The 13,066-nt window shown below is 33.0% G+C and overlaps 2 protein-coding genes across 2 annotated transcripts in view; both read left to right on the forward strand.

Annotated features, from left to right (window-relative positions):
- The first annotated feature begins 2,160 nt into the window (after positions 1-2,160).
- The window catches only part of LOC145273806 (M-phase inducer phosphatase 2-like), a 59,311-nt gene continuing 48,405 nt past the window's right edge, over positions 2,161-13,066 (forward strand). Inside the window, exon 1 of the mRNA XM_080127138.1 lies at positions 2,161-2,182. The gene's annotated coding sequence lies outside the window, so the exon portion shown is untranslated. The remainder of the gene's footprint in view (positions 2,183-13,066) is intronic.
- On the forward strand, positions 4,825-6,671 carry LOC145273807 (uncharacterized). The gene is made up of 2 exons (XM_080127139.1): positions 4,825-5,617; positions 5,649-6,671. The coding sequence occupies exons 1-2, from the start codon at positions 5,105-5,107 to the stop codon at positions 6,669-6,671; spliced, it is 1,536 nt and encodes a 511-aa protein (XP_079983265.1). The 5' UTR covers positions 4,825-5,104.

Raw genomic sequence — 13,066 nt, forward strand, 5'->3', positions numbered from 1 at the left:
CAAAGTTTTAAGCTTCTACCTCCAATGGTTACATTTTTACAATTTCAGTAACGTATACTTTTGACTTTTTTTTTTTTTTTTTTAATCCTTTTTTGCCCGTTTTACCAAATTGTCTGTTCGACTGCTTTTACATGGTCCACAGTTGAGTGGTTTTATCAATTTATAATTAAAAGAAAAAATTATCTTCATCTCCAATGTGTTATGAATCATACTAAGAAGATTAAATACATTAGCTATTGAAATGAAATTGATATGAACAAAGTTGCATTTCCGTGCGCTATTTGCACTTTTTTTTTTTTTTTCATTGGTAGTGGGATTTTGCCTAGTGTTTAGGTTGGTTTCAATTAACAATTATTGCTTTCATTAACATTTACCACAAGATGACATTACATTTATAAGGATTTTTCACTTGTTTTTAACTTACATTCATAGTTATGTACTATGAAATTTGGTTTCTGGACCATGATAACAAATTTTCAACTTTCCGACAAACTTTGAACGATCATAACTAATTTAGCTACCAAAATAAATTTGGTACTTTTGATTATGGTTTACAAAAATTTATATGACCACATTAATTTTTTTTTTTATATAGATATAATGTAAATAAAATTTTGGTTTGGGATACCTATTATCAAGCTCGTATGTATGTCATTGAGATATTTTAAGCCATTTCAATTTTTCAGGTGTATTGTTAGTTTAACTGAAGTTTTGTTTTAGCCACTACATGAAGAAATTTAAAAAAAAAAAAATCCCTATCGTTTCTTTTCGTCGCTTGTTTTCCATTGATTAGATGTTGAATGTGGAACCTTCTTTAAATAGTTTACAATAGAACCCCTGGATACGGTGGCCCTAGGATACATTTTTCAGGTTACAATGTGGAATGTTTTTCCGGACCCTGGTTACGGTATTTGCCTCGCCTTGTGGTGTTATGATATTTGATTATATACATAAGTATTTTAATTTTTAATGTTGTATCCTTGGGTTCTGTCCTTTTTAAAAAAATTTTTTTGGTCCCCTAATCTGAGAGGGACCTATGTCTTCAGTGGCGTCCGTTAGTCCGGACTATTAGTTTTTCCTGAAATTTTGCCACAAATTCTATTTCATTAAATAGATGTGCACAGTAAAATTTTTTTACAAAGTCTTGTCCCCAGGGGCTAAAGTAAAAAAATTACACATTTTGTCCCATAACTTTTGATCCAGCCATTAGATTTTTTTTTTTTTTTTTTTTTTTTTTTTTTTTTTTTAAACTTGGCCAAAATATGGAGCCCATTGTTCTTAATATAAATTGAGTATGGGTGACCCTGGCAAAATTCTGATTTGCGTCCCCGGGGACTCTGTGCTAAAAACACCTTTCTGTGGCTCTTTCATATTTCTCAACAAAAACTTTGTCTGACTATATGGTGTTTTTTACGGTGACCAACGCAAATATACATGTGTTAAGGCATGAAACTGCAGTTATCAATTTGCACTGGGATTCGGCATCCCTATGGGCTCAAGAGGTCAAAAATGGCCCAAAATGACACTTTTGGACCCATGGTGTTTGATCCGTCCATTAGATTTTCCTGAAACTTGGCCCAGATGTGGAGGCCATTGTTCTTAATATAAATTCAGTATGGGTGACCCTGGCAAAATTCTGGTTCGCATCCGTCTGGGACTTTTAGGATTAAAAAAACATGCCTTTCTGGAGCTCTTTTTCTTTTTTTTTCATATTACTCAAGAATTATATGTATGTCTATATAGTGGTTTTCCATGGTGCTGAATTCAAATATACATGTCTTAAGGTGCGAAACTACATCGTTTGTCCATTTTCACTGGAATTAGGCGTTCCCAGCTCAAAAGGGATCACAAATGCCCCAAAATTGCAAAATTACACTTTTTACCCCATATAACTCTTGCCCCATCCATTAGACTTTTCTGAAACTTGGCGAAAATGTGAAGGCAACGTTGCCCCTTCACACTTCTGACATTCATCATTTCTTCACTATTTTTTGTGGCGTCATCTCACATGCAGCACCAAAGAGGGACCACGCATGCGTGGCTTGTTATAAATGTCTTTCAATTAAGCATTTTTGTGAAATAAATCAATATTGGGATTACCCTAATTTCTATTTAACTTTTTATTGAAGTACTTTTTATATTTTTTACTTTTAGAAATGAACAGAAATATTCAAATCCTAAGGTAAGTAATCATTTCAGTTTTGATATTATGGAAATTGTTTTGCTGTAATTAAATTAGGATCTGGTTTGTACTTTTTTGTTTGTGTGTGTGTGTGTATATATATATATATATACCCACCCCGGAAAAAAAGAACAGGTAAACATGACAACCAAATAGGTACCCGCTCTCTTGAAAGATGATACCATTAATAGAAATTGTATAGTTTCAGGTTTATGCATTAGTAATATAGTTCATAAAACTTAAAGGATAAATAAAATGAAGGATTATTATATGAAGTCATAGTTACCTAATGCTGTTCCTTTAGGAGCATATATAAAAAAAGCACCCTCTAGTAGGTGCTAAGGATGTTCACTGGATTTTTAGGTTTTGATTTCTGGTTGATTTATAAATTGTTAAACCTGCAGTGATTTTTGTGCTAAATAAAAATTAAAATCTATAAAGTAATATGCCATGGTAGTTGTTGCAAAATTTTGTTGAAGTGATTTTGATTCCAGCAGAATGTATGGACCCAGACGAACAAATGTGGATTTCATCCTGATCAGACATGCACTGATATTTTAGTATCATTAGTGCAACCAGCATAAAACTCTTGCCTATTTCATTGACTTTGCCTGTGTTTGATTCCGTTGACTGCAGAGCCCTCTGGCAAATTTTGCGACAGTCTCGTTCAAACACTTTAATCTGTTAAAAGCTTACCTCTTCACTCTCTCGCAAATGTTTGCTTATGATTTGGAATTACAATCTTCATGCAATCTGGAGTTCATCAGGGAGGTTTTGTTGCATTTTTATTAAATGGATTATCTCCAACCTACAAACTAGGGTCAGTCCAGCCAATCTCAGTGAGGGCTTGGAATTGATGTTCTCCAAATCTCCTGAAACTTTCAGATTCTTTTAGTAGCATTGAAAGGAGTAAATCCTGAAAATTTCAGCTCAATTCCTTTTTCCGTTCAAATTTTATGGCCTTTGGAAAGTTTTCATATCGCTGAAATTTTTTCGACACTGAGGATTTTCTCAATTTTGGAAGCCAATTTTCAGAAATTGTTATATTTAAAAAGGTCTGGATGAACTGCGTTCAATTATGTCCATAGAATACTATAAGAATCAGTTTAATTCATGGTTTCTAACCAAATTGGAAAAAATTCACGGAGCTAACAAAAATGACAAAATTTGAACAAATCACCCCAAAAAGTCAAATTTTGAATTTTTTTTTGAATTTTTAAAGAGTAAGTTCTTGCTAACAATCAACCCAAAATGCTTTAAACCTCATAGTATGCTTTGAATACTTCCTCAAAAAATAAAATTTAGGTGTTGAAAACAAATAAATTTGAAATTATGGGGTACCAAATATGGCAGAAAGTCTGCAAAACTTAAATTTTACAGACTTTTTTCCATTTTAGAATGGTAATAACTCGGTAACGGTTGCTCAGAACCATATAAAACTATATTTTCTTGAAGAACACCTTGAGCTCTATTCAAAAATGTAAAATAAACCAGTTTATAAACATCCTACTAAAATCTATGGGACATCAAAAATCACAATTTTAAAAATTTTAACTTTCGAAGTTTAAAGGCCTGGAACTTGTGGCCAAGAAAAAATGGATTTGATTTTTTTTCAAAGAATAGACTTTCAGGTTTTAGAAAATTATCATGAGGATTGCAAACAGGGCTTTTACTCTTTAAAATGGTGCTTTCTATCATGGCACCTTTTAATATCCAAATGTAGCCTACCAATGCCAATATAGTTAGAGCTAGTCTACTAAAAAGGCACATTTGAATAACATTTTTTAAGTCATGATCTATTTCTATTACTAAAGTGTTGAAAATATACGCAATGTAATGATTGAATGAATGGAGTGAGTAAATGAATGCTGATGCATGGAGCTTTTTCTTCTATTTTTCCTTTTTGCAAATGAATTGTGTATAGTTGTCAAATGTGAATGGTTTATATTCGTAGGAAAATGGATATTTGTTCAATCCTCAATTTGAAATGTGGATCTGCAAAAGATAAAGTCTTCAGTAAAATTGACATTGATGACTTGCCAATTGGTCAAGCTGAGTTGCTACGGATAAGATCAAGAATCGAGTCTTTTTCTGATGTTGTTGACGTATGCAAAAAGCACAAATTGCAATTTATTGACAATTTTTCAAATGCAAATATGTATAGATGTGTTGATCCTTTCAAAATGCATACAAAGTTGGTGAAAACTAATTTACATGAAGTAACACTACCTGAATTCCACAGTAATGTTTTCCAGTTGTGATGTTCTCCCTGGGCACCGTGTTTGTAGAAAATGTTGCCAGAAAGCAAAAGATACCATAACTCCTGATACTGATGGTCCTACTACTGATGTTCCTGCTGATATTGAAATGATGACAGACGAGAACGAAATTTCAGTTGAAACAACTCATGAAATTGCCAATAAATCTTTAGAGTTTCTTGATTGTTCGCCTTTAAAGAATGTGAAAACAGATTGTGCACTTCAAGCAGGAAAAAGGAAAATAAGCAAGGTGACTGGTGCATTCGGCAAAGTGGTAGCCATTGCTTTGGATGAGCCTGCTCTGGTGGAGTCTTCTCAAAGTAAAGATTGTTAAAATTGCTCTAGATTAGTTGAGCTAATCAAGGAAAAACTTTCCATAACTGAAGATAGGAACAAAATCATACAGCTCTTAACTATTGTTCCTTGTGACTTTTCAATATCTAAGGTTGCAGAGGTTTTCAATGTCTCAACGTACACAGCAACTCAAGCCCGTAATTTAAGACTCAAAAAAGGAATCCTTTCCATTCCTGAACGTAAAAAAAGAATTGGTATTCCTCAAGAAACTAAAGAGACTGTTATTGCATTTTATGAAAGTGAGGAAATCAGTCGTTTGCTCCCAGGAAAGAAAGATGTTATCACCATTCGCCTTCCTGATAAGACAAAGATGAAGAAACAAAAGCGACTTCTTTTATCAAACATTTCTGAGATCCATGTCCAGTTTAAAAAGGAAAACCCCAACAAAAAAATTGGTTTTTCAACTTTTGCACTGTTGCGTCCAAAATGGTGCATCCCTGTTGGGGCAGCAGGTACCCACAATGTTTGTGTCTGTACCTATCATCAAAATGTAAAACTCATGTTGGTAGCAATGAATTCATCACATAATTACAAGCAGATAATAGAAATGCGTGTCTGCGATGTCGAGAGATATGACTGTATGATGGGACATTGTGATAATTGCTCAGATCCATCTGTCTTAAAGTCTTTCCTTAGGTGTGAACTTTCGAAAACATTTGATCCAGATGAAACAATTGGTTATAGTCAATGGGTCAGTACCGACAGAAGTCAGATTGTTGAAGAGGAAATTGATTTTGACGATTTCATTGATAACTTGATGAGTAAGTTTGAGAAGCTAACAGAACACCACTATGTTTTAAAAAAACAGGCTGAATATTTCAAAGTATTAAAAGACGGATTACAATTTGGAATGTGTTATTGTTTTAGACTTTGCAGAGAACTATTCTTTCTTGGTCCAGGATGCTGCACAAGGATTTCACTGGAATAATTCACAGGCAACAATACACCCTTTTGTGATTTATTATGTTGATAGAAGTGGTAAACTTTCTCATAAATCGTATGCCTGCATTAGTGATCATAAAACTCATGACATTAATACTGTCTTCAGCTTGAAACATTTTCACCAGAATTACATCACCAAGGAATTCCCATTTTTGCACAAGGTTTACTATTTTAGCGATGGTTCAGCAGCACAATACAAGAACTTTAAGAACTTGACAAACTTGCTGTATCATTTTACCAATTTCGATCTCCAAGCAGAATGGAACTTCTTTACCACATCACGCGGAAAGAATGCTTGTGATGGCGTAGGTGGCACAATCAAGAGATTAGCAGCAAATGCTAGCCTTCAACGTCCCTACTCTAATCAAATTCTGACACCAAAGCAGTTATTTGAGTTTGCTGAAGCAGATATTGATGGTATAACCTCTTTTTTTGTGAGCACTGAGGAGGTTGCTAGTAACACTCAATTTCTTGAATCTCGATTTGCAACATCAAGTACATTCAAAGGTACACGTAGTCATCACCAATTTATTCCTGACAACACAACCATGAGTCTAACTATGAAGAAGACATCCTTTGCAGATCATTCGAAGCAGATAAGTGTAATTGATCAGGGAGAATTGAAGGGAGAATTGAATTGTAAATTGAGAATTGAAGACCTCAAACCAGGTAGATTTTATGCATGTCAGTACGATAAAGATTGGTACTTCTGTGTTGCGAATGATGTATCAAATGAACATGGTGATGTTAATGTAAAATTCCTCCATCCTAAAGGACCTTCTGAAAAGTTTTATTGGCCACAGCGTGATGACGTTTGTTGGGTTCCAATTGAAGATGTGTACTGTGAAGTTGATACACCATCTACTGGAAGCACAGGAAGGTTTTACTGTTTCGATAAAATAACTATGGGAAAGGCTGAAAGTTATTTTGATTAGGACTCTTATTTTTATCAAAGTTTATTATATTAATATCTCTCTGTCCAATGAAAGATATTCTATCTAAACTATATATAGCATTTCTTTAAAATGTGTTGAAAATTTTGATTAAAACTTGTTTTTTTATTGCGAAACTATAAGCAGATGGTAGAAAAGGCCAGATTTGGATATTGAAAAGTGCCATGATAGAAAGCACCATTTTAAAGAGTAAAAGCCTTGTTTGCCATCCTCATGATAGACTTTCAGGTTTTAGAAAACTATTTGAAAAAATAAAAAAAAATCGAATCCATTTTTTTTCTTGGCCACTAGTTCCAGGCCTCTGAACTTCGTCAAAAGTTAAAATTTTTAAAATTGTGATTTTTGATGTCCCATAGATTTTAGTAGGATGTTTATAAACTGGTTTATTTTACATTTTTGAATAGAGCGCAAGGTGTTCTTCAAGAAAATATAGTTTTATATGGTTCTGAGCAACCGTTACTGAGTTATTACCATTCTAAAATGGAAAAAAGTCTGTAAAATTTAAGTTTTGCAGACTTTCTGCCATATTTGGTACCCCATAATTTCAAATTTATTTGTTTTCAACACCTAAATTTTATTTTTTGAGGAAGTATTCAAAGCATACTATGAGGTTTAAAGCATTAAAAGCATTTTGGGTTGATTGTTAGCAAGAACTTACTCTTTAAAAATTCAAAAAAAATTCAAAATTTGACTTTTTGGGGTGATTTTTTTTCAAATTTTGTCATTTTTGTTAGCTCCGTAAATTTTTTCCAATTTGGTTAGAAACCATGAATTAAACTGATTCTTATAGTATTCTATGGACATAATTGAACGCAGTTCATCCAGACCTTTTTAAATATAACAATTTCTGAAAATTGGCTTCCAAAATTGAGAAAATCCTCAGTGTCGAAAAAATTTCAGCGATATGAAAACTTTCCAAAGGCCATAAAATTTGAACGGAAAAAGGAATTGAGCTGAAATTTTCAGGATTTACTCCTTTCAATGCTACTAAAAGAATCTGAAAGTTTCAGGAGATTTGGAGAACATCAATTCCAAGCCCTCACTGAAATTGGCTGGACTGACCCACTTCTGTTTACAGTTCATCCTCCGCTGGCAACAGTTAATTCTTGCAACATTTCCTATTTACAAGCTCTTCTCGAGACTTCTTCGCTGGTTCAGCCAGACTCTGTCATTCAGATGATTTAATCCACAAAGCCATTGAACCAGACCTTTCTCAGGATTGGAAAAAATTACTGAGACCAGCTCAATGACAAAACAGGGGATTGAGTTGATCCTGGGTTCTCTCCTCTGTGGAATTCCCTGCTGGAACCGTGATTGACTACCATTTGTCTGCTACCGCAGTGAGCACTTTCATTCGAAGATACTAAATTCTCTGGAGTCCACCCAACTGCTCCCATGTGAATGCCAAAACATGTGTATGACCTATCTACCTTGTGACTGTCTCCCTGGACAAATAAAGAGGATGACACATAATATCATCCTTAACTAAACTGCTTCTCTCCAAAATAAGGTTTTATTTTGGATCAAGTAAAGATTAGATACCCTGTAGCAGAATATTTCCAGTGACAGGTTGTTCGACCTTGCCATTGGTTGTTCGACCTTGCCATTGGTTGTTCGACCTTGCCATTGGTTGTTCGACCTTGCCATTGGTTGTTTGACCTTGCCATTGGTTGTTCGACCTTGCCATTGGTTGTTCGACCTTGCCATTGGTTGTTCGACCTTGCCATTGGTTGTTTGTAAACACGTTAAATAGCAGACATGGTCGAATGTTCGCGAGCAAGATTTTAAAAAAAAAATATATTTACAAAACATGTTTTTTAATATTAAATATTTACAAAACTTAAGGATTAAAAGAAAACCTTTTTTCTATTTACACATTTCTTTTTAATGTAAGAAACAAAACAAACGTAAATTTAACAAAATACATTTAAATAAATGGGTGTCTTTCTGAGTGGGTTTTTTAAAATATATTTACAGAACTTTTTAAAACTAATATTAGTTTTATTAAAGTTCTGTAAATATATTTGAAAAAAATTCATTCGGAAAGAGACCCATTTATTTAAATATATTTTGTTAAATTTACGTACATTTTGTTACATTAAAAAGTGTTGTGTAAATAGAAAAAAAAAATTTTTTTCTAATCCTTAAGTTTCGTAAATATTTAATATTAAAAAAACATGTTTTATAAATAAATATTTCTTTTAAATCTTAGGTTTTGTAAATATATTTTTAAAAAATCTTGCTTGCGAACATTCGACCATGTCTGCTATTTGACGTGTTTACAAACCAATATAATAACCACTAATATAAGAATAAAAAAAAAATAAAAAAAATGAATTATAAAAAAACATTAGAAACTGAGGATTTTGTACGCTAAACTTATATTTAATTTGCCCTTGAGAAGTAAGCAAATAGCAAGTTTTTTTATATAATTTTATTTTTAATTAAAAAAAAAAAAAAAGAAATTATTGTATCTTGTGATACTACACTTCATCTATAAATATAAAAGTGAAAATGTGTGTGCATTTTCGTGTATGTCCAAGAACGGCTTTTCCGAGAACCAATCGGTCGCCTCACAACTTAAAACTTTTTATATCGCGCCTAAATGATATCTACGAGTTAAAAATTTTTCATACACCTCCAAAAACTTGGGCAACACCGGGTACACCCCCCCCCTGCCTTTGCAGCCACTTCCACCCTTTGCGACCAAGGCCGCCAACCCCCAATATTTCCTCCTGTATCAGAAAACACTGTGATATACAAATATCTGTACGTGATGTTGCCAAGCTAATCAAAAACCTTGATTCCAGTAAAGCAACGGTATTCCAATTATAGTACTCAAAAAAACTTCAACCAGAACTAGCGCCCATACTTACAAAACTGTTTAAACGGTGTCTTAAGGAGAATTGCTTCCCATCACCCTGGAAAATCGCATCAGTATGCCCTGTATTTAAGAATTCAGGTGATCGTTCATCCCCCTCTCAGTACAGGCCAATAAGTCTCCTGTGCGTCATGAGTAAGTTGCTGGAATCTGTTAAATAGAGAAGTAATCAACTATCTCAGCAAAAATAACCTTCTTAGTGACACATAATATAGTTTCCGTTTTGCTTGATCTACAGCAGATGTGCTTATAGTTATATCTCATAGGATTAACGAATCTCTCGACAGAGGCAACCTTTCTAGGGCAATTGCTCTTGACATATCAAAGGCCTTTGATAGAGTATGGCATAAAGGTTTACTTCACAAGATCTCCAGCTATGGTATAGCTAGAAATGTCTTAATTATTAAATCATTTCTCTCTGATAGGTTCATAAGAGTAGTAGTTGATGGGCAAAAATCAGAAGCTCACAGTATAAATGCTGGAGTCCCTCAGGGGTCCATCCTAGGCCCAACTCTTTTCCTGATCTACATTAATGATCTTCCAAATCACATCCTTACATCATTCGTAGACATTTTTGCTGATGACACTACCATCTATGGTAGCACATCTAAGACAGTAAACTACCAAGTTCTCTCCGATTCTCTCTCCTCTGATCTTGATCACAATGGGGAAAAGAGTGGCTGGTTACTTTTAATGCATCTAAAACCAAGCTTCTATCTTTACATCAACGTTCTAATCCCCATCTGGCATCAATTAAAATGAATGGCTCTCGTCTTGGGAGGCCTCAAGTTTTGACAGGCTTTTGGGCTTGACCTTTACTCCTGATCTTAAATGGAATACGTACATCAAATCTGTTGCCAAGGCCGCTGGAAAAATGGTGGGATCCTTCTGTTGATCCAGTAGATATCTCACTGCTGATGCAATTCTCTATCTATATAAGAACCAGATACGTCCAGGGATGGAATACTGTTGCCACATATGGGCAGGAGCTGCTAGAAAAGACTTATCCTGCCTTGATAGAGTTCAAAATAGACTTTGTGGCCTGGTGGGAGATGTCCTTTTCTCTTCACTGCAACCTCCATCTCACAGAAGAGATGTTGCGAGTTTGTCTCAGCTTTATCGTTATTTTCATGGAAAGTGTTCAACTGAGCTTCAATCTATGGTCCCCCCTCGCCAAACTTTCACAAGAAACACTAGACTAGCTGAAAACATTATCAATAATTTTCCCCACTCTTTATCTGTGCCTAAACCTAAACACAGATTCCATGATCAAAGCTTCTTTCTTAGAACTGCACGCCTGTGGAATTGTCTTCCGTTTTCCTGCTTTCCAGCTGTCTATAATATGGTTGTCTTCAAGTCCAACGTGAACAAGTTTCTGATGAGCCGTTCCACTTAAGTTAACAAATTTACCAAACTTCCATTACTATTGATTACTATATTGTCCTTTTGACTACTCTACACTCTTTAACCCTTATCCTTGAGTGGCCTATGTAAAACAAAATAAAAAAATAAAATAAAACCATAACTGCTTTTAGTAGCCCCCCCCCCCTCAAAAAAAAGCACATCAATAAAAATGTTTATATTGTTTTAATTTTATGCTTCATCAAACCATTTTAAGCTCCTATTGAATTAAAACTTTTTTTTTATAACAATGAAGATTTGATATTTGTGTCATCTTTCAATGCTCCATTCATGGAAAGATAGTGTAATATCTGTTCTGTTGCCATGAAACCATTCCTCCCCACGCACACACATATATATATATATATATATATATATATATTTCTACATTACTAATTCAATTGAAATTTTCAGATAGTCTATCCTTAGTCGAATGTTTTTATGTTAAACTAAATTGATAATTCAAATTATAAATTAAATAAAATAAAAATATTTTTCATAAGTCGATTCTGCGTGACTATTCGGTTTTTACTTCCGGTAGTTATTTCAATTCATGCAGCACAATTTGACGACTCTAATCTAGTGAAAAAAAAAAACAAACCGTCCTCTATTTTTAAAATTTAAATTCATTTCCCAATTCTTTAATTTAAAACAGATTGCTTGCCAGAAGGTGCGTTTTGAGTTGAAACTCAAGTCAAAGATCCTTAACAAAACCATCTTTGTCATAAAAATCATGTTTTAATAAAATTGGCAGCACACATTTTTTTTTTTTTTAAACAGTTGTTTCTATATAAGAAAATATGAACATATTTTTTTATTAAAACTATAAATTGTTAGGTGAAAGTACAGCTTTTTTTTTTTTTTTTTTTTTTTTTTTTTTTTTCCTTTTAAGAAAATTCACGGTACATATGCATTTTGGTAACGGGCTGAAATATATTTTTTTTATTTTATTTTTTTTTCAGCCATTTTTACCATGGAGAGTAACTATTCTGTGCTTTCAACTACCAATTACAAAAAAAATATCTTGAAATTATAAGATATTGTGAAAGTTGAATTTAACTTGATAAAAAAAAATGCGATTAAGATTCAATTTTTTTTTTTTATTTTATTTTTTTTTTTTTCCAGAAGTTCATGAGAAAATATGAATGCTTTTTCTAAAAGAAATTATTAGATGAAATACAGAAAAGTTTTGGCAGATTTGCCATTTGTACAAATATCCTCAAACATGATAATCACTAAAAAGTATCGAGCAGAAGGTTTTGTTACATGTTTTACAAACTTTAAATGGGTAAAATATAATCACATAATTATTGAAAATGTGATTAAAATTTAATTTAAATTAACCATGTTTAACAAATTTAAAAAATAATGCAAGATGAAGTATTACAATGATTAAATGTTTTATTTTATAATTTAACATTAAAAACATTGAACAATAAAAATAAAATTTTGGGTACTTATGTATTTTTTTTGTTTTTGTTACTGTGCTGAAATGTTATTTTGAAAGCCATTCTTAATATGGGATGTTTTGTAACTATTACCTTACAGTTAAAAAAAAAAAAAAAAAATCTTCAATTAACCTGAAAAAAACTTTAAAAATAGCGTGGTATCAAAAACGATGACTTCTAAGAGCCCCTTTTTGTGATTACCTAGTTTGAGGAGAATTGTGCAACTAAACGGCAAATCTGCCTTCTGTACTTTCAACTAACAATTTATTAAAAAAACAAAAGCTAAATTTTCACATTAGGTCCGCCTCCACAATTTTTAACATGGGTAGGTTGAGGGTGTTTATTCTTAACATGGGGAGAATGGTGGTATTTATTCCAAAAGCCATTCTTAATATGGGGAGGTTTATTCATGGCCGCCAGTGAATTATAGTGCATAGTACAGGTCTCTATATCTCAAACTACTTGCCTCTGCAAGTGTTAAACGAGATTTTCTTATTTAGCATAGTCGAAAACCTTTAAAAGTAGTCATTTTAAAAAATACCAAAAAAAAAAAAAAAGATATTGTGAAATTTAAATTTAACTTGGAAAAACTACTTTAAAATAGCATGGCACCAAAAATAAAAATAGACAGAAAAATCCCCCCCTTT

The sequence above is a fragment of the Euprymna scolopes genome, unplaced genomic scaffold, assembly GCF_053919585.1.
Source record: "Euprymna scolopes isolate OS-2025 unplaced genomic scaffold, ASM5391958v1 sca188, whole genome shotgun sequence".
Lineage (NCBI taxonomy): Eukaryota > Metazoa > Mollusca > Cephalopoda > Sepiida > Sepiolidae > Euprymna > Euprymna scolopes.